The sequence below is a fragment of the Halichoerus grypus genome, chromosome 8, assembly GCF_964656455.1.
Source record: "Halichoerus grypus chromosome 8, mHalGry1.hap1.1, whole genome shotgun sequence".
In the NCBI taxonomy this organism is placed as follows: Eukaryota; Metazoa; Chordata; class Mammalia; order Carnivora; family Phocidae; genus Halichoerus; species Halichoerus grypus.
In genome coordinates, this window is record NC_135719.1 from 47,178,861 (window position 1) to 47,201,282 (window position 22,422).

General features: G+C 37.0%; 1 protein-coding gene and 1 long non-coding RNA gene across 2 annotated transcripts in view; one reads left to right on the forward strand and one right to left on the reverse strand.

Annotated features, from left to right (window-relative positions):
* The window catches only part of LOC118532492 (uncharacterized), a 177,378-nt gene that overhangs the window by 137,945 nt on the left and 17,011 nt on the right, over window positions 1–22,422 (forward strand). The window lies entirely within an intron of this gene.
* Window positions 1–22,422, reverse strand: part of IQCH (IQ motif containing H) — a 209,030-nt gene that overhangs the window by 120,382 nt on the left and 66,226 nt on the right. Inside the window, exons 5-6 of the mRNA XM_078078712.1 lie at window positions 16,590–16,710; window positions 9,350–9,478 (exon numbers count right to left, since the gene is read on the reverse strand). Coding sequence (XP_077934838.1) covers window positions 9,350–9,478; window positions 16,590–16,710 — 250 coding nt within the window. The remainder of the gene's footprint in view (window positions 1–9,349; window positions 9,479–16,589; window positions 16,711–22,422) is intronic.

Consider the following 22,422-nt stretch of genomic DNA (forward strand, 5'->3'; position numbering starts at 1 on the left):
GATGTTGAATTTTGTCAAATGCTTTTTTTGTATCCATTAAGTTGATCACATGATTTTTATCCTTCATTTTGTTAATGTGGTATATTACACTTACTGATTAGCATATGTTGAACCATCCTTGCATCCAGGAATAAATCTCAATCGATCATGGTGTATGGTCCTTTAAGTGTGTTGTAAAATTGAGTTTGCTAATATTTTATTGAGGATTTTTTGCATTTTCCTTTATCAGGAATGTTGACCTGTAATTTTATTTTCTTGTCTGCTTTGGTATGAGGATAATGCTGGCCTTATAAAATGAGTTTGGAAGTGCTCCTCTTCTATTTTTTGAAGGAATTTGAGAAGGATTGGTAAAAATTTTTCTTTAAATGCTTGGTAGAATTCACCAGTGAAGCCTTCTGATCCTGGACTTTTCTTTCCTGGGAAGTTTTTGATTACTCATTCAATCTCCTTACTAGTAATTGGTCTCTTCAGATTCTCTATTTCTTCATGATTCAAACTTGGTAAGTTTATGTTTCTAGGAATATATCCATTTCTTCTAAGTTATCTAATTTTTGGTGTATAATCGTTCATAGTAATTTCTTTTTTTAAAAATTTTTGCTTATTTCTTTGAGAGAGAGAGAGAGAGCATGAGTGGGGAGAGGGGCAGAGGGAGAGGGAGGAGCAGACTCCCCACTGAGTGCAGAGCCCAATGCGGGGCTCAAACCCAGGACCTTGAGATCATGACCTAAACTGAACTCAGACACTTGACCAAGTGAGCCACCCAGGCACCCCTGTTCATAGTAATTTCTTATGATCCTTAGTATTTCTATGTCATCACTTGTAATGTCTCCTCTTTCATTTCTGATTTTATTTGAATCTTCTCTTTTTTCTTAGTTTGTCTAGCTAGAGGTTTGTCAATTTTGTTTATCTTTTCAAAAAAACCAGCTCTTCATTTCATTGATATTTTCTCTTGTCTTTCTAGTCTCTGTTTATTTCCACTCTGATCTTTGTTATTTCCTTCATTATAACTTTGGGCTTAGTTTGTTCTTCTTTTTCTAGTTCTTTGAGGTATGAAGTTAGGTTGCTTACTTGAGGTTTTTCTGTTTTCTAAGTGTAGGTGTTTATTGCTATAAACTTCTCTCTTAGAACTGCCTTTTTTTGCATCCCATAAGTTATGTTGTGTTTCAATTTCTATTTGTCTCAAGATATTTTTTTATTGCCTTTTGATTTCTTCTTGACCTATTGATTATTCAGGAGCATGTTGTTTAATCAGCACATATTTGTGAATTTTCCACTTTTTCTCTGGTAATTTATTTCTAGTTTCATACTATTCTGGTTAGACAAGAAGCATGGCATGATTTCATTTATCTTAAATATATATATATATGTGTATATATATACACATATATATATATATTTTAAAGAATTTATTTATTTACTTGAGAGAAAGAGAGAGAGAGAACACAGAGGGAGAGGGAGAAGCAGACCCCCACTGAGCCAGGAGCCCGATGTGGGGCTCGATCCCAGGACCCTAGGATCATGACCCAAGCCGAAGGCAGATGCCTAACCAACTGAGACACCCAGGTGCCCCAAGCATTTTTCAATTATCTTAAATATATTAAGACTTGTTTTAATTTGTATTTCCCTAGTAACTAATGATGTTATGCATGCTTTCACTTATCTATCTACCATCCATATATCTTCTTTGGTAAAATTTCTCTTTTAATCCTTTGTTTATTAGGTTATTGGATTGCTTGTTTCCTTATTGAGTTTTGAGAGTTTTTTTTATATATTCTGGACAAAAAATTTTTATCAGGTATGTGTATTGAAATATGAATTCCCAATCTGTAGCTTTTCTTTTCATTTTCTTAATATTGTCTTTCAAAGAGTAGAAGTTTTAAATTTTGATAAAGTCCAATGTGTTAATTTTTTACTCTTATGAATTTGTGGTATTTAAGAAATCCAAAGAAACAAAAGTTTTCACCCTTTGTTTTCTTCTAAAAGTTCTTAGTTTTAGACTTTACATTTATTTCTATGATCCATTTTGAGTAAATTTTTATATGTGGTGCAAGGTATGGGTCAAAGTTCTCTATATATCTATCTTCAATTGTTCCACCACCATTTGTTGAAAAAGACTATCCTTTCTCCATTGAATTGCCTTTGCATCCTTGTTGAAAATCAATTGACCATGTATGTGTAGGGCTACTCCTGAACTCTCTATTCTGCTCTATGGATCTCTGTATTTATCCTTTTGCTAATAGCACATTGTTTCGATATCTATAACTTTATACTAACTCAGAGAACTTGAATCCTCCAATGTTACTCTTCTTTTTCAAAATTATTTTGGCTATTGTACCATGTTTGCTTTTCCATATAAATTTTAGAATTGGCCTGTGAGGTTCCACAAAAATATTCTATCGATCTTGATTTGGATTGCACTGAGTTTATAGACAACTTTGGGATGATTAACATAACAATATTGAGTCTTCAAATCCATGAACATGGCTTACCTTTCCATTTATTTAGGTCTGTTTGAATTTTTTTTTCATTAACATTTTGGAGTTTTCAGTATACAGATCTTGCACATAATTTTTTAGTTTTCTGCCTAAGTAATTATTTGGTATTATTTTAATGGCATTGTTTTTGTTGTTGTTGTTGTTTTAAGTAAAGTGTACACCAAACATGGGGCTCAAACTCATGACCCTGAGATCAAGAGTCATATGCTCAATTGACTGAGCCAGCCAGGCATGCTGGTATTGTTTTTAAAAATTCAATTTCCAATTATTAATTTCTAGTATATAGAAATTCAATTAATTTATATATATATTTTTAAAGATTTTATTTATTTATTTAATTGACAGAAAGAGAGCGAGACAGCAAGAGAGGGAACACAATCAGGGGGAGTGGGAGAGGGAGAAGCAGGCTTCCCGCCGAGCAGGGAGCCTGATGCGGGGCTCGATCCCAGGACCCTGGGATCATGGACCTGAACCAAAGTCAGTTGCTTAATCAACTGAGCCACCCAGGTGCCCCTTAATTTTTATATATTAATCTGGTATCCTGAAACCAGGCTGAACTTTATTCTATTATCTTTTTGGGTAGATCTTTCAAATTTTCTATGTAGTAATCATTCTGTTTATAAAGAGAGACAGTTTAATTTCTTTATTTTCTATTCTTTTCTTACCTCATTGTATTGGCTAGGACCTTCCATACAATGTTGAATAGCTGTGGTAAGAGTGGACATCCTTGCCTTTTTCCTGATCTTATAGAGAAAGCAGTTGGCCTTTCACTATTAAGTATGATTTTAGCCGTAGATGCCCTATATGAGGCTGAGAAAATTCCCTTTTATTTTTAGTTTCCTTAGTTTTTTTTTTAAAAATGTATTATTGTTTCATGGCTGTTGCATTTTATTTTATTTTTATGTATTGAGATGGAGATGGTCATATGGCTCTTCTTGTTTAGTCTCTTGAATATGATGATTTACACTGATTGATTTTTTAAATGTTGAAACAGTCTTGCATTCTTAGGATAAACCCTACATTGTCATGATATATCATTCTTTTTTTATATTGTGGGATTCAGTTTGCTAATATTTTGTGAAGGATTTTTACATCTCTTTTCATGTAGAATAACAGATTATGGTTTTCTTGTCTTCTAATGTCTTTGTCTGGTTGTGATATCAGGGTAATGCTGGCTTTATGAAATGGTCTGAAGACTGTTTTCTCTTATTCTATTTTCTAGAAGAATTTGTGTAGAATTTGTAATATTTCTTTCTTAATTGTTTGGTAGAACTCACCAGGGATGCCATCTGGAACTAGTGTTTTCTTTCTGAGAAAGTTTTGAGTACAAATTAAATTTCCTTAATAGATAAGGACTAGTTAGGTCATCTGTTTCTTCTTGAGTGAGCTTTGGTAGTATCTGTCTTTCAAAGAGTTAGTCCATGAGTCTAAGTTGTCCAATTTATGGTCATAAGGCTATTTACAATGTTCTCATATCATCCTTTAAATGTCTATAGGATTTGTAATGATGTCTCCTCTTTCAGTTGTGGTATTGGTAGTTTGTGCCTTATTTCTTTTTATCTTTGGTAGTCCTTTGTTAGGCTAGAGGTTTACAAATTTTGTTGATATTCTCCAAGAAACAGATTTTGATTTCAATAAGTTTCTCTATTTTTATCTATTTTTAATTTCAATTCTTTTTACTTGCATTTCTATTATTTCCTTCTTTCTGCTTTTCTTTTTCTAGTTTCTTAAATTTGGGGCTTAGATAATTAATTTCAGATCTATCTTGCTTTCTAATATAAACATCTAATGCTATGATTTTCTATATAAATACTACTTAGATAAAATAGATAAAATAATACTAAATAAAACATAATAAATATAAAATAAAATAGATAAAGTAATACCATTTTATAGCATTATTGCTATATTTAATACTAAATAAAAAATAAGTATAAGATAAAATAAATATAAAATAAAATAGATAAAATAATACTATTTTTATCTATTTTCAATTTCATTGCCCTTTACTTTCATTTCTATTATTTCCTTCTTTCTGCTTTTCTTTTTCTAGTTTCTTAAAGTTGGGACTTAGATAATTTCAGATCTATCTTATTTTCTAATATAAACATCTAATGCTATAATTTTTATATAAATACTACTTCAGCTGCATTCTATAAATTTTGATATATTGTGTTGTTATTTTCATTCAATTCAAAAGATTTTTGAATAACCTTGTGATTTCCTCTTTGACCATTGGGTTACTTAAAAGTATGTTCTTTAATTTGCAAGTATTTGGGAAATTTTCCAGATAGTTTTCTCTAATTCATTTCTCATTTAACTATGTTATGGTCAGAGAACTATTTTGTATAATTTCAGTTCTTTTAAATTTGTTAAGATTTTTTTATGGTCCAGAATATTGTCTATTTTGTTGAAAGTTCCATATGCATTTGAAATGAATGAGCATTCTGCTCTTTGTTTTAATTCCTTAGATATGTTAAAATAGTTTGATAATGTTCAAGTCATCTATATTGTTATTGATTTTTGCTTCAAGTATTTTGAATCTCTGCTCTTAGGTACATACACAGGATTGTTATGTCTTTTTTGCTGAACTGGCCCTTTTATCATTGATATCCTTCTTTATACTTGTCATTGTGTCTTGTTTGTCTGATATTAATACAGGCAATCTAGATTTTTTGGATTATTTTTTGCATGGTGTATTTTTTTCCCCATCTGTCTCCTTTTTATTAATTTTAAATTTACACTAAATTGATGCCTTTTCCTATCATTTATTTTTGACTTTAAAAAAAAAAAACTTTAAATTTGGACTACTTTTAGATTTACAGAAAATTGCTGTATACCCTCATTTAATTTCCCCTAATGTTAACAACTTTCATTCCATGGTACATTTGTCAAAACTAAGAAACCATCATTGGTATATCACTATTAACTAAATTCCAGTGTTCATTCAGATATCACTAGTTTTTATACTGTCCTTTTACTCTTCCAAGATCTGATCGGGATATCATAGTGTATTAGGTTATCATGTCTTCTTAGTCTCCTCTGGTCTGTGACAGTTTCTCAGTCTTTCCTTATTTTTCATGACCTTAATAGTTTTGAGGAGTATTAGTATTTTGTAGAATTTCATCAGTTGGGGTTTATCTGATGTCTTTCTCATAGTTAGACTGGGGTTATGGGGTTTTAGGCAGAATACCACAGAGGTGAAGTCCCCTCCATATCACATCATATCAGAGGACATAGGCTATCGACATGGCATCCCTGGTGATATTAACCATGGTCATTTGGTTAAGGTAGGGTTTGCCAGGTTTCTGAACTGTAAATTTTCTATTTTTCCCCTTTCTATACTCTGTTATTGGCATATGAGTCAGTTAATCCAGTGCACTTTCAGCTTAATTCATAATAGCCCCAAGCTGGAAACAAACCACATATCCTTCAATAGGTGAATGGTTTAACATCTGTGCTACATTCATATTATGAAGTACTAGTCAGCGATAACAAGGAACAAACTATTGATATAAACAACAATCTGGATGAATCTTCCAAGAATTATGCTGAGCAACAAAAATCAATTCCAAAAGGTTACACGATGCATGTGTCCATTTATTTAACATATTTAAAATGATCAAATTATAGAAATGGAGACCAAACTGTTGTTGGCAGGGATTGTTGAAGGGGTGTGGGTGGGAGAGGAGTGCGTGTGGCTATAAAAGGACAACACGAGATATCCTCCTGGTGAGAAAAATATCCTGTATGTTGGCTGTGTCGATATCCCAGTTGTGATATTGCACTAGAGTTTTGCCATACATTATTATTGAGGAAAACTGAGTTAAAAGTGCAAGGGATCTCTCTGTATTATTTCTTGCAACTCTATGTGAATCTACAATGATCTCAAAATCAAAAGTTCCATTAAAAAAGGACACCAGTAGGAGAATGAAATGCCAAAACAGAGTAGGAAAAATTATTTGCAATACATATAACCGATAAAAGATTAGAATCCAGAATGTATAGATAATTCCTATAAATAACCCAGAAAAAGAAAGAAAACCCATTTTTCAAAAAATAGGTTAAAGTCTTAAATCACATTTTAAAAGAAGATACTCAAAGGATGAATACACCTACCAAAACCTGCTCAACTTTATTGGTCATCAGGGAAGTGAAGATTAAACCCACAAAGAGATACCACAACAAACTCATCAGGAGGGCCAAAATTTTTAAAAGACATGAAACTGAGATTAAGAATTCCTCATATCAGTGAGGTCATATGATACATGTCTTTCTCTGTTTGACTTATTTCGCTCAGCATAATACCCTCCAGTGGGGTGGGAGGGATGGGGTGACTGGGTGATGGACAGTGGGGAGGGTATGTGCTCTGGTAAACACTGTGAATTGTGCAAGACTGTTGAATCTCAGATCTGTACCTCTGAAACAAATAATGCAATATATGTTAAGAAAGAAAAAAAAAAAGAAGAAGAATGTAGCAGGAGGGGAAGAATGAAGGGGGGGAAATCGGAGGCGTAGACGAACCATGAGAGACGATGGACTCTGAAAAACAAACTGAGGGTTCTAGAGGGGAGGGGGGTGGGAGGATGGGTTAGCCTGGTGATGGGTATTGAGGAGGGCACGTTCTGCATGGAGCACTGGGTGTTATGCACAAACAATGAATCATGGAACACTATATCTAAAACTAATGATGTAATGTATGGGGATTAATGTAACAATAAAAAAATTAAAAAAAAAAGACATGAAACTGAAATCAAGTGTTGACAAAGATATATATTATCTGGAACTCACATGTACTGCTAGTAGGAAAATAAATCAGCATTAACCACCTTGGAAAATCGTTTGGCAAGATCTACTAAATCTGAGCATATGTATACCCTATGACAAAGCAATTCTACTTTTTGATATGTATCCAGCAGAAATGCATATGTATATGCATTAAAAGACATGTATGAGAATGTTCATAGTAGTAGTATTCCTAATGGCCCTATACTATAAACCATGAAATTCCCATCAACAGTAGAATGGATACAAAATTGGGGCACATTCATACATAATTCATTCATACATTTATACATATTTATCCATAATGTCTCTGTTTCCCTCCTATCCATCAGCCAGCCATCATGGCTCTACCTCCAAAATTCTACCTGAATTTTTTCACTTCTCTTCATATCCTCTGACACCTCCTCAAATCCACTGTCATTTCTCATATGGTTTATAGACATAGCCTTTAACTAACCTTCTTGTTTCCACTCATGCTTCCCTATGATTCATTAGCTGTAAAGCAGTCAGAATGGTCTTATTAAAATATAAATCAGATCACTTCATCCTCTTGTTTAAACCTTTTAGTGGGCTCTTGTTGTACTTAGTTAAATCCAACTCTTCATCATGGTTTGAAAGGCTGCCATGCTAGTTCTGCTGTAGTGAAAGATGTTTACAGAGAAAGATCCTAAAATACATAGAGTGGTTTAAACAAATTAAGAGTTTATTCTCTCTCACACAAGAGTTGGAAGGAAGACAGTCCCAGGTTGGTAGGGCAGCTCTGCCAGACTCGGAGATGGAACACAGAGTTCCCCCTATGGCTCTCACGTGCTTGCCTATCACATCTGCCTCCAGCTAGCCAGAGGGGAAAGGAAAGGGGGAGACCATGCTCCTTTCCTCTTATGGGCTCAGCCCAGAAGTTTCCCTTCCTACTTCCGCTTCCAGCCTCTTTGTCCAGAACCTGGTCACAGGGCACACCTAGCTGAAAGGAAGCCTGGGAAATACTGTCTTTAGCTAAGCTGACATGTGCCCACGCACGACTCCATTACTGTGGAAATAGGGAAGAATGAATATTGAGGACAACTCATAGTCTCCGCTCCAGGCTATGTCATGTCATTCCTCTCTATTTTCCAGCCTCATCTCCTCCCTTCTCTCCCTGGCTTTTGGCTCTCTAGCCACACCAGCCTTGCTCATTCCCTCCTTAGTCCTTAGGCCCTTGTATCTGTGCTGGCCTATATCTGGAATGCTTTTCCCTAGATCTTTACCTGACTGGCTTCTTCTGATCCTTTGTACCTCAACTCAAGCTTCATACATCTTCTGAGAGGTATTCCCTGACCCTTCCCTTAGAAGCAAAGTGACCACCTCCTTACCATTCTCTCATTCATACTGTTTAATCTCTAGCACTGACCACTAGCTCAAATTCTCATTTACTCACCTGCTTATTATCTGTTTCTGCCACTGGAATGTAAGCACCATGGGGGCAGAAATGTTGTCTGACTTATTCTCTGTTCGATCCCCAGCCCTTAAAAGCTACCTTTGATACAGCAAGCATTCAACAAATATTTGTTGAACAGATGAGTTCATTTAGCCCAAAGCCCTTCATTTTATAACTGGGGAAACTGGAGCCCAGAGAAAGTAAATGGCTTGCCTGGGCTTCTGCAAGTAGTTCGTAGAATCACAGGTTGACACTTTTCTTGAACACCCTATTTCATCCAGGTTCTTCTTTGAAGTCTCTTACATCGCCCCTCCACAACTGTTCCTTTGAACACCTGTAGCACTAGACTTTAACATCTATTGGGTTTTTATTCTATGCTTCTTTGTATTGTTATTTATCTTTGTTCTATCTGTCTTGTTTTCCCAACCAAGCTGCAAGCCCCTTGAAAATACCAACCTTCTGACACAACAGGCTGTGCGTAGGTATTCAACAAAGAGACTAAAGTTACTTTATTCAGTCAAGTGAAACTTAGAACCGTTACAGCTTTCATCTTGTCCTATCATTGAAGATAAACGTTGGATACTGGAAGACTAGATTTAGGTGGGAAGTAATTCCTGAGTATCCCCAGCTAAGCATGCAGGCAGGGCTGTCTTACCGGCAGCTGGGATCTTACGTGCTTCATCAAAATTATGCAGAGGAGCTGCTCTCGGTATAATGGGTGGGTTCTGAAAGGTAATCTTTGCTGTTGGTGGAATCAGTCCTCGTTCAATCATACTTAAAATCCCTGGGAAGGAAGGTTAGAATATGATTTTAACTCCAAGCATTTCTATAAAGTCTGAGATCTAGACGAATAGTCTTCTTATTTGTGAGAGCACATCTAGTGCCTTAATCCTTTGCATGAAGAAACCATTATAGTACACGTTCGTTTAAGCCTAATATTCTAACCCAAGATAAAATGGCATTTCCCATAGCGGTTTTATGAAATAAACTTGTATTAAGGTAATTTCGGAGTGGGGCGCCTGGGTGGCTCAATTGTTAAGCGTCTGCCTTAGGCTCAGGTCATAATCCCAGCGTCCTGGGATCGAGCCCAGCATCGGGCTCCCTGCTCCACGGGAAACCTGCTTCTGCCTCTCCCACTCCCCCTGCTTGTGTTCCTGCTCTCGCTATCTCTCCCTCTCTGTCAAATAAATAAATAAAATCTTTAAAAAAAAAAGATAATTTCGTGGTGCCTGCGTGGCTCAGCCAGTTAAGCGTCTGCCTTCAGCTCAGGTCATGATCCCAGGGTCCTGGGATCAAGCCCCAAATCAGGCTCCTTGCTCAGCGGGGAGCCTGCTTCTTTCTGCCTGCCGCGCCCCCCCCAGCTCGTGTTCTCTCTCTCTCCCCTGACAAATAAATAAATAAAATCTTAAAAAAAAAAGATAATTTCATTTTAAGGTAGAAATATAATTTCAGTGCAAACTAAAACTTCTTTATACTTAACATTTTCAACGATCGATAATATTGTTATTCTTTTTAAAATTCAGAGAAATCAAGTACACAGTCTTCATACTAAGGAGAGGTTTTGTTCTGAAAGAAAAAAAATCTATGTGCTTGTATCTATTCTCCTGTTGTTACAATGAGTCATATTTTATAAAAGAAAGTTATTTTTAGGGGTGCCTGGGTGGCTCAGGGTCGTGAGATTGAGCCCGGTATTGGGCTCTGTGCTGGGCGTGAAACCTGCTTAAGATTCTCTCTCTACCTCTCCCTCTGCCCTTCACATTCCGCTCTCAATCTCTCTCTCTAAAAACAAAACAAAACAAAACAACAACAACAAAAGAAAGTTATTTTTAGACATTTCTCACGTCACCAGAAGATGTGATTGCTCAAATAGATGAATTTAGTGTAACTGGGCAACATGGATAGTATTAACGAACCTAATTTACAATCCCTAGAACTCATACTATGTCAGCATGGCTGGTACCAGGGCTTTTTTTTTTTTTTAAGATTTTATTTATTTATTTGACAGAGAGAGACACAGAGAGAGAGGGAACACAAGCAGGGGGAGTGGCAGAGGGAGAAGCAGGCTTCCCGCTGAGCAGGGAGCCCGATGCGGGGCTTGATCCCAGGACCCTGGGATCATGACCTGAGCCAAAGACAGACACTTAAAGACTGAGCCACCCAGGTGTCCCTGGTACCAGGGCTTTTGAAGGACAAGAGACCGTTAAATAAACAAATAAATGAATCAATGAATAATTGAGCAAAGCTTTCTGTCAGGGCAATGCTTTCATTAAGGTGGATCTAGTGTGTTGAAGCCAGAAACCCAGAAACTCAGGGAGGATGTGAAATGAACTTGTGATAGGGCTTCAGCTTCTTGTTGCTCTCATGTAATAGGAAGGAAAGTAAGGAACTCTGGGTCTCAAGGAAATCCTCATCTGCAAGCTATGTACCGAGTTGAACCAAGTTGAAGAAGTTGACACAGATTCTAAGGGGAACAAATATGGTTTCTGTTTGCCTGAGGCCCTCGATGACGATGTTATGTTGTTATTAAGGATGCTAAAGTCTAGTGTTACACGAATTCAGAGAAAGGATCACTGAGGGATTGGGGAGCTGGAGAAGACTTGACTTGTAAAACAATGATTCCAAAGAGAAGTCTTCAGTTTGCTTACTGCAGAATCATTTCGGGGGGAGAATTTCTTATTAAAAATGAAGACTTCTGGGCCCTCTCTTGGGCCTGTCCAAACTTCTGAGGTCAAGGTCTGGGAATCTGTATTATTGAAGCTTCTAGGACATAACAGTAATCTACATTTTTTAGTAAACCCTCCAGGTCAATCTTTTGTACTTTTAAATTTAAGAACTGCTCATCCAGAGTACAACTCTTTAAGCCCCATTTGAAATTAGGACTTCAGGATTTAACTTTTCTAACACTAGATTTAACTACCTTAAAATATTAAGAGTAATTCCGTGTCCTCACAACTATTTTCCACCCTTAAATATCAAATCCCATTTCCAAGAACTCTGCCTGACTTGCAGATATGAAAAACAGAGCTCCTTCTAATTCAGTATATTTTCATTACTGCACTCAGAGAGAATCCCAAAGAATGTAAGCATGATTTTAACCTTTGCTTTAGTACTGGTTGGAGCAATTGACTTAATTTTAGATAACACATGTGTGTACGTTTACCATTGGAAGGAAAAAGTTAAGACTTTGGGATAAGCAAAAGAGGCTGGGTATCTTTTCATTGAAATGCTGGAACCTCTGGAAGTTATCTGACCCTATAATCGCCTTTGTTTTTGATGAGTCTATTTTACAATTCTCTAGAGATTAAGGTTAATATATAGAAAACTGAAAGCAGTGCAAATATTTCTTATTTTATACGCATGCAAATAAACTCTGTCACACAGAGGGATGATGCTTCCGTCACCCCCAAAAAGCCAGTCGTGTGTCCATTTGCAAGTTTATTTCACTATTCTTGATTTGTTTGGATTCTCCTAGGAACCAATTGTAACATCCTACTGATTCCCTCATTTAATCAATGAGTTCAATAAAATCGTTGATGTCTCCATTTTATAGTTGTATAAGAGTCATGGTTTTGCTTTAAAATATATCTGGCCTTTAATAATCTTGGAGATCTCACCAAGATGAGCAGAAGATTCACCTGAAATTGTCAGAAACGATGCACCACACAAGAAACATATTCCAGGCATATATTTTCTTAGCACCCCCAGGCGAATTCAAAGTGGCAATAGAACTTTATTGTCTGTTTTTCTGATTTTAGTATTACTCCCTATTAATTTTTTGTTTTGTTTTTCTTTTTGGTTCATGTATGGCTAAGTTATTCCTTATTGGTAGCTACAGTGACTGGGAATTTGGTGATCTCCATAAATGGATTAATGTCTTATAGAGATCTAATTCCCTGTTGAGTGAGGGGACAATAGAGAATATAGTTTGTTAGTCTTTTGCTTGTCCACTTGTGTATTTTGAGCTCAAATCAACTAGGAATGTCGTGCCCGCAAAGAAGGTGGTATCTGGACCAGTAGGTGTGTTTCTGTGTTTATTTTTCATCTGTAGCTGAAATTGTAGAGTTGAAGCTATAAGCTCTGTTTGTATCTGTATTTTTATGTATCTGTAATTCAGAAAGGCCTTTATCTCTCATTGTGAATGTAGAATGTTTTCCTGTCTCCAGATGGTATTAATAAATTAGACTGTAAAGTCTCAAATTAAAGGAGCTCTGTTCAGATGGACTTAGAGAGAAATAAGTGCTTATGTAAATTGAATATTCTTAAGATTTCTAGGAAATAAGGAAATCAAACTTCTAATCCTTTAAATGTGCTCCCCCTCATCTCCCAAATTGAGAAACTCTCATTGAGTCTCTTTACTTTTCATGGCAATATAGTTACTTGGATAGTTTCAATAAAAATCTGTTCTCCTTTTACTAAGATATAATTGGAAAAATCACTTACACAACAAAGACTTTGTCTGGAATTTCATATTTAAGAGTGATACTTATTAATCACGAATGACAAGTCACTTTTAAAGAACTAAGGTTGACTTTATGGAGCCAATGCTTACAAAGTCTTCCAGAAAACCTGGCCTGGTACATGGCTTATAGGGTTTCCATTCTTGCAGGTGGTAGGAAGGTCATGTCCAGGCCCAAGAACCTTAGGATATTTGGAGCACCTCTAGAAAAGAGGAAATTACCCAAATTTATAGGTCCCGTAGTTGAAATGTGGTGGGCAGAGTTTCTTGGGCTTGATTTCCTAGCCTTAAGATAGCAAATAATAGGGCGCCTGGGTGGCTCAGTTGGTTAAGCAACTGCCTTCGGCTCAGGTCATGATCCTGGAGTCCCGGGATCGAGTCCCGCATTGGGCTCCCTGCTCAGCGAGGAGCCTGCTTCTCCCTCTGACCCTCCCCCCTCTCATGTACTCTCTCTCATTCTCGCTCTCTCAAATAAATAAATAAATCTTTAAAAAAAAAAAGATAGCAAATAATAGAAGATTTTAAAAGTTCAATCTGAGATTCCTTATGAAAATTTCCAGCAGAGCAAACTTAAGATAACCTATTCTTGCTGCACCTGTGTAAATAATCAGGACAAACCTAATGAGATTAGCCTTATTTTTTGACTTTTTTTTCTTTTTTGGAAATCTTTTTAATCAAAATGGTGGAAGACTGTAAGAATATTTTTGTTTAAGTTTTGGAAAAAGCAAAAGAGATTACTGGATACCTTTTGAATGGAATGCTGAAGCCTTCAGGGATTATCTGGACCTAGTTTTTGACAGAGTTATTTCACAACTCTGTAGAGATTAAGGTTAATTTGTAAAAAACAAAACAAAACAAAACAAAAAAACAAAAAAACTGATACTAATGCAAGTAATTCTTATCTATAGACTTGAAAATAAATTCTGCCTGGTGAAGGGACACTCTTCCTTCCCACAGAAAGGTCAATTTTGCATCTAATTGCAAATTTATTTTAATATTCCTGAGCTATAAATATGTGTCCTTTGGATTCTCTTTTAAACCAGTTGTGACATTCTACAGATCTCTCTCTCTCTCTCTTGTTTTTTTTAAAGATTTATTTATTTGAGAGAGAGAGTGAGCACAAGTGGGGGGAGGGGCAGAGGGAAAGAGTCTTTAAGCAGACTCCCCGTTGAGCGTGGAGCCTGACCCAAGTCTTGATTTCAAGACCCAAGAGATCATGACCTGAGCCAAAACCAAGAGTTGGACTCTAAACCAACTGAGCCACCCAGGGACCCCTACAGATCTCTTTTTTAATCAACGCATTAAATAAATAAAATATTTGACATGCGTTCATTTTAAATTTGTATGAGATCCATGATTTTACCTGTCTTGGGAAATTATCCCTTAACACCATTGTCTCATTAAACTTTCATAACACTCTTACTTTCCAGTGGAATGGATTAGGGAATAGACGTTCATTCATTCAATGGATGTTTGTTAAGTGCCTATTACATGGCAGGAGCTATTCTGGAGGCTAGGGATACAGTGATGAGCCAGAGAGAACTCACGGAGCCTCTAGGAGGGTTGAAGATGTTAAATAAATCACAATAATTGAGTCACAAATTGTGATCATCTATGAAGGAAAAGACAGATGCTTAAGGAAGTGATTTTTCCGGGTTTCCAGGCAGAGATAGAGGCACTTGTGAAGGTCCATATGAAAATGTGCTTGGCCTGGAGAGGATCAGGGGAAGGGCATGTGCTAGAGGGTAGAGAAAGCAGTTAGCAGAGAATGGAGGGAAGGTCCAGGTCAGGCCTGCCTTGTTTGTAGAGTCTGGAGTTGATTAATCAATCAAGACCAGAGAGCAACTGGCCAGAGGTCACACACAGCCTGAAAGTTTGGTTTGTGTACTGTGAGACATATATTCTTAACCATTAAGAAGAAAAGAAAAGAAAAGAAAAAGAAAAAAGCTTGCTTTCTTTTTTGAATGTAATAAGATAATTCGAGAAAAAGTCAGGAAGTTCATCCTACATTTTCCAAAACAACTCTCTTTTCTGGGTGTTGTTAATCCTTCACCTCTGGCTGGACTTGTGTGAACCTGAGATGACATTAAGGGCATCAGGAACATGTAAAAATCTAGACACTGTGTCCACATTTCTGTGGCTTGAGCTTTCCTGACGTTTCTATTACCTTGCACAGTACCAGACATGGTGAGTACTCAATAAATATATGTTGACTAATTGGCTGACTAATTACAAATATTATGGCAGGCCATGTGTTCTCTGGTGGATCACTGAGGGATGAAAATGTGATTTTTTTCCTGGGTCAAGTTGCCATGGTTCTAGATTCACCTTTGTTTTGCAGCAATTTTTTTCATTATGTCTATTGCTAAAGTGAACACTGATTGATTGATTCATTCATTCATTCACTATTTCATTCATCTTAATTTGATCCAGGAAGAATAGAAGATGGTACTTAAGCAAGAACTCTGCTGGAGTCATTCCGTATTCCCAGGGAGTAAATATGTAAACTAAGTAAAATCATATGTCACAAAGATCTCCGAACAACAATGGTTTATAACTAGAAAAGTAATAGTTACAGTTGTGAGCTTCACACATTAAGGGACATATAATGATGCTGGGTTCTCCTGAGTTCTGCTGTTCTTCCTCCAGTAGGTCAGTGGACAGCAGACAAGATGGAGAACTTTATATCTCCAAGGACCAAGAGAACCTTTGGGAACACTTTAGGTCCAAACTATTCCAGACAACAGATAGAAAGTAAGATGGGAATAATTAAAGACCATGTCACTTGGTTATATTTGAGATACAAAAGGGGATCCACTTAGGCATTTTTCAACACTTCAGCCAATTAAATTAAATAGCAGAGAGAAACACTCAGTCCTTAGTCATTCATTTACTTATTCATTCAACCAACATGGTTCTGGATACTAGGGATACTGAGATGAAGATGATATGACCTTTTGTTTAAAAACTAGAAATCCACTGGTTTCACGAACACTAGAATTTAGACTGAGACACGCATGGTTTAAATGCCATTTACATTAATTCTGGCTTCATATTTTTGTATAATAGTATATTGAAATAAATTTTTTAAATGCTACCAGAATAGCATCAGAAACTATCTGCTCAGAAACTTGAAAAATTCTAATAATACCACATAAACACAATAATAATTTTAACATGTAATAACACCAACATCTCAATCAATATTAAATCTGTAAGATGATGGGTTTTAGAGGTGGAAGGGACTTTAGTTATTGTCTAGTCCAACCTTCTGATTTACAGAGGAGCAAACTCATGCCAGAGTGAAGACCCCGACTTGTCTGAGGTTACCTAGGAGAATAAGTGGCTGAGCCCGAATTCAAACTCAGGCCCCCTAGCCCACCTCAATGCTCTTTCCCGTAGATTCCTAAGCACATAAAATGGTCGTTGAATCACTAACCTTTCCTGGCATCTGCTTGTAGGACAGGTATGGGCGTGAAGTAGGGATCTGTGCGATGAGAGGCTGGTAGAACTGTGAGGTTGGATATGGTAGACCCTTTTATTAACTTCTGAACCTTCACCTAGACAATCAAAAATTTGTTTTCAGCAGAGAGTTTTGCTTTCAAAATGAACACAGTTTTCTTCTTGTAAACAATAAATAAGATTATGAATAGTTTCATTAAGTTTTAATAAAGTAGTGATAGCAGCTCCAGTTTTATTGCTCATGAGTACCCTGTGCTATTGTCTACTGTCAGTTTGTGTAATTTAAAATAGTTAATTAAATCCAATTAACATGTTGTGATTTCCACTATGCAAAGTCACTATAGTAGTTAATAAAGGAACTATTAAGATTTTGTTCAATTTTAATGACTACGATATAAAAGTGCTAAATCTTGACAGAAGAGGTTTTGAATACAGCAAAGTTTTGTACAGGCGAATTTCCCAGGAAATACATATTAGAGTTGTGAGAGTAAAAAAAAAAAAAAAAAAAACAAGCGAACTGGGAGAATTTCAAGATAGATGTATCAAGGGCATCTAGGTGGCTCAGTTGGTTAAGTGTCCGACTATTGATTTCACCTTAGGTCATCATCTCAGGGTTGTGAGATGGAGCCCCACTTAAGATTCTCCCCCTCCCTCTAAAACAAAACAAACAAACAAAAGGTTAAAAAAAGGTAAATGTATCAGTCAACATTAATAGGTTAAAAATGAACTTTGAGTGGACTCTTGAAAATCTCAGATAAAGTTAAAGACCTGATATCTAGATCAGTTACAGTAGATGATTACCTTTTCTAAAGTCATTAAATGCTTTTATTATAGTTATGAAATATGAATTGTTTCTATTAAATGGTTTCTAGCTTTTAAAGACTAATATGTATTGCATATAAATCACATTTAATTGTATAGCTCAAGTACACTATTTTTACCTTTATTAGAAGAGGTTATGAATTACCTGGGCCCTCCCAGCAGGGAAGATGTAGCTGTTTGGTATTTATATACTGATTTAAATTTTCAAATCATTTTCCAAACATTAATTAATCTGCATAACTTCTAAAGGAACTAGGTAACAATTTGCTCTTTAACTAATAAAGAACCAAGACTGAAAGGCCAGTAGATTTGTTTCAGGTCACACAGTATACTAGAAATACACAGATTATTCAATTTTAAGATTAATCTGATTTTACATTAGTGAAATTTGCCATTGGACTCTGTTGTACCATACCTTATTGCTCCTCAAGTTCTTGGGAATGGAAAGGGAAATTCATCAAGAGTTGAGGGGGGGAGAAAAATCACTTCCCCAAATAAGTATCTATTGGCTAAAAAATGTCTGTGTGAACAAAGGATGTGGGGCTTAAGGGAAATTGTAAACAGCTACCTTCCTGTGAACACCAAACATTTGGTGAGGACAGTTTAAAATAACTATAAGTAGGGTTTTTTAAAAGGAAAGAGTAGACAGCGAAATCTCCTGCCTTCCAGGTGAGTTGGAAGAGGAAAGGGGAGTGCCATGGGCCTTGCCTTTTTTTAAAAAATATTTATTTATTTACTGGAGAGAAAAAGAGAGAGTACAAGCAGGGGGAGGGGCAAAAGGCGAGGGGGAAGCAGACTCCCTGCTGAGCAGGGAGCCCAACATGGGGCTTGATCCCAGGACCCTGGGATCATGACCTGAGGCAAAAGCAGACGCTTAACTGACTGAGCCACCCAGGCGCCCCTCCCTGGGCCTTGCCTTAATGACAGCTAGGAGTTCACGTGCATGTCGTGTTATTATGGAAATTCCATCTTGCCGATCCACCGTGGTCTCTTTCTCATCCTCAGCTCTTCTCGCCTCACCTCACCTCACCTCACTTCACCTCATCTCACCCCCAGACCCGGGTGGCCTCCAGGATCTCCTGATCACCCAAGGTGCTGTACTGCAGGCCTGGCATGTGCATAGCTGATTTTCAGTAGCAAAAAGGGAAGGGTCTCCACTTGTCTGATTGATATCAGGGTCAGGGAGGCAAAGGTAAATCGGAGGAAGAGAGAAAGATTCCACTTAAATAAAATTGCCCAGCATTGCGAAGATGTAAAGTACAGGTTTGGCAGTTTCAGGGCACAGAGCATCATTTATCTGGATTTTCTGAAAGCCTTTGACAAAGTACACCTGCCAACCTGCTCTTGAAAGCCAAAGTAGCAGGATCTGACATAAAACACAATGCCAAGTGTGACACAAAGGAGAGGGTGGAAGGCGGATGATATTGGGATCCTGTCAGGCAGCCAGCTGGTTTCTTTAATTGTTTCAGTTGCATCTATCTCAACAATGTAAAAGCCAGACCCAGCGTACGCGTGCGTGCGTGTGTGTGCAGGGGCGTGGAGAAGAGGGTTACACTTGGGGCTTCACACCCTCTCGAGATTACAGAAATAAATCCCACATGCCGTGTCACTGGGTGTGCAACATGAACCCACTCTGCCGTCCTGCTCCCGTGGTAAGACAACCACCTCTGCATTTGCTTGCTTGGAGGGAGAAGGCATGGAACAACCTTGAGCACTTACTGAGCACTTAGCATATAACACTAACTTTAATACGATGGGCGTTAAGTTTCATGAGGAATGGACACGCTCGGGGCAATGGGAGTGCAGAAGAGGGAGTCATTGACTCTGTGCTGGTGTCACAGAGGGCTTCAGAGTGACTGCACCCGAGCTGTGTGTTAGCATCTCTCAGGGAGCTTTTTAAAAATACTGCTGCCTGGGCCCCAACTCTGGGCAAATAAATCCGAATAGCTGGGCTGGAGCCTGGTCCTCAGTATTTTTATAATGCTCCCCGGGTGATTCTGATGTACAGCCAAGGTTGGGATGGACTGCAGTAAGTGATATTTAAATTGTGTCTTAAAGGAAGCATTGAATCATGTATCACGTGGAGAAGAGGATGCAATTATAGAGAGAAAGAATGGTGGCGACAAAGCATAACAGCATACCGATGGATGAAGATTTCAGGGAAGGTGAGGCTCTTGGTGTGGCTGGAGTATGGTGTGTGTGTACCCGGAGGGTGGGGCAGGGGACAAAACTAAACGGTAGGTTAACAAAAATGAAAGAAACCAGTGCCAGTTGCCTAACAGAAGTGAATATCATCTGCTTCTGGCTTCTCCTTTATGTCATGCTTTATATTTTAGTCTGGAACCATGCTGTGTAGTTTGTATAAGTGATATGGGCTATCATAGAAATAGAACAGTGTTCTTTATATCTGGTGTGTCATGACTATTTCCAAAACTCTATCGCTTTATGCCTAAACCTTCTATAACAGCTTAATTGTTTTTTTCAAAATTTAAAAATATAGAAAAGCTTAAAAAAGAAAACAGCAATCACATTCCTGCCAGCCAGAATTAATTATTGTTAATATCTTGGTATCTTTGCTTCTAGTGTTTTCAAATAGTAAAACCATCCTATTTTATGATTCTGGTAAAAAATGAATAAAATCTTTAAAAAAAAATGATATATGCTCATTATAAAGATTCCAATTAATGCAGAAAAACAAAAAGATGAAGGTTTAAGAAACCATGCCAAATATCATTAGGTGATCCATTATCCCTGACATCTTTGGAATGATTAATATATCATTTTACAAAAATAAGATTTATATTACATTATTAAACTTAATTTTTGACATGAATTTAATAGGAGGGGAAAAGACTGAATTAAACTTAACAAATTATGAAACCTCAAGTCAATATTTCTTTACCACAAGATTCCTACGAGTTGAAAAAGATTCCTCTGCAAGGGTTGGCAGTTTTTGTTTTTTGTTTTTTGTTTTTCTTAAAGGGCCAGACAGTAAATACTTTAGGCTGTTCTGGTCTGTTGTTAGAGCTGGAAAGTAGCATAGACAATATGTAAACAAATGATGGCACTATGTTCTAATGAAACTTTATGTACAAAAACAGGTGGTCTGCCCTCAGGCACTAGTTTGTAGACTCCTGCCCTATAGTTAAATAAAGGTGATTATGAAAAACATTTAGGTTTTTTTAAATCACGTTGTAAATTTGAATAATATACCCCCATCTTCAAAAGATGAGAACATTAGAACTCTCTTGCTACGCCCATCCCCTCTCCCTCAGCTCCCAATTTTTTATTATATTATTGTTTTTACATTGTCCAGATTTATAATATCCGCATTCTGTTTTGAAACCGTAATCACTAGGATTGTTTAGTAGTCATCCTACATGTAAATGGATCCAGTGTCATGGCTTCTCTATGCTTGAATTCTTGTTTTGATTGACTTATTTTTTTTTAAGATTTTTATTTATTTATCTATTTTTAAAATTTTATTTACAATCAATTAGCATATAGTGTATTATTAGTTTCAGGGGTAGAAATTAGTGACATCAATTGCATAGAACACCCAGTGCTCATTACATCAAGTGCCCTCCTTCATGCCCATCACCCAATTATCCCATCCCCCACCCACTTCCCCTCCAGCAACCCTCAGTTTGTTTTCTATAGTTAAGAGTCTGTTATGGTTCATCTATTTATTTATTTTTGAGAGAGAGAGAACAGGGGGAGGGACAGAGGGAAAGGACAGAGAGAGAATCCTCAAGCCAGCTCTCTGTGGAGCACAGAGCCCAATGCAGGGATCGATTTCAGGACCCTGAGATCATGACCTGAGCCGAAATGAAGAGTCAGATGCTCAACCAACTGAATCACCCAGGCTCCCCTATTTTGATTGATTTCTTAGTTGCTTGCCTTTGGTTATCAAGCAATCCTTTCCAACAAGTGTTCATGGGTATTTATACTTAAATGATATCTGGGGTCATCCTTTCTTTTCTCAAAACTTTGAAGACACTGACCCATTGTCTTCTACAATGAATGTTGTGAAATTTGATGCCAGCCTGATTCCTTACCCTTTGTCGGTGATTTTTCTTTCTGCCTGGATGTTTGAAACATTCTTTGTTTTTGAAGTCCAGGTGTTTAGCTAGAAAATACCTTGCTGTAATACTCTAAATCAAATTTTCCTGGGATTCAGTGCTTTCTTTCCACCTGTAGATTTCATTTGTTCTTCACTTCTGGAAAATTTTCTTTCATTATATCGTTGGATACAGCTTCTCTTTCACTTGCTGGGTTCTCTGTTTTAGAGACACCTAGTGTCATTAAATGTTGGCTCATCTTTATATTTCATGTTGTGGTACCTAACTATTCGTTCTCTCCTGGTTCATTTTAGAATAGAATGCTTTTAGCTGAGCATAGGGCTATCCAGTCCAAACTACATTTCCAGTGTCTCTGGTGGCTAAATGTGGACACGTGACCAAATTCAGACCAATAAGACATAAGCAGCAGTGATAAGTGTAACCTCTGGGCCATCCCTTTAGAATGCCTGCCCTAGACTCTCTTTATCCTTCCTATGGGCTGAAACATGGGTGTAGAGAGGAGTCAGCTTCAACCACTGGAATGAGAGTGTCTGTAACCACAGGAATGAGATGAGACAGCATCCAGACAGAAGGAACCTTCTCTCGGTTATGCTCCCTATCATGGAGAAGAGCTGTCCTGCCAACTTTAGACTTCTCACCTGTGGACTGCTTTGTGAATGAGAAATAAACTGGTCTATTTATGGCATTATATTTTCAGATTTCTTTGTTACAGCAGCTTAGCCTGTAACAAACCACTATGCATATCTATTAGCTTCTAATTAATTTCCTTTGTCTTTTTCCTTTGTCTTTTCTGTGCTTACAGTCTTTTCTCCATGCCCATATTTCAGTGTTCAGCAGTGTCTGTTCTGTTCTTCCTATTTATAGTTTATTTATTAGTTCCATAAAGTATTTTGGTATTCAATTTGT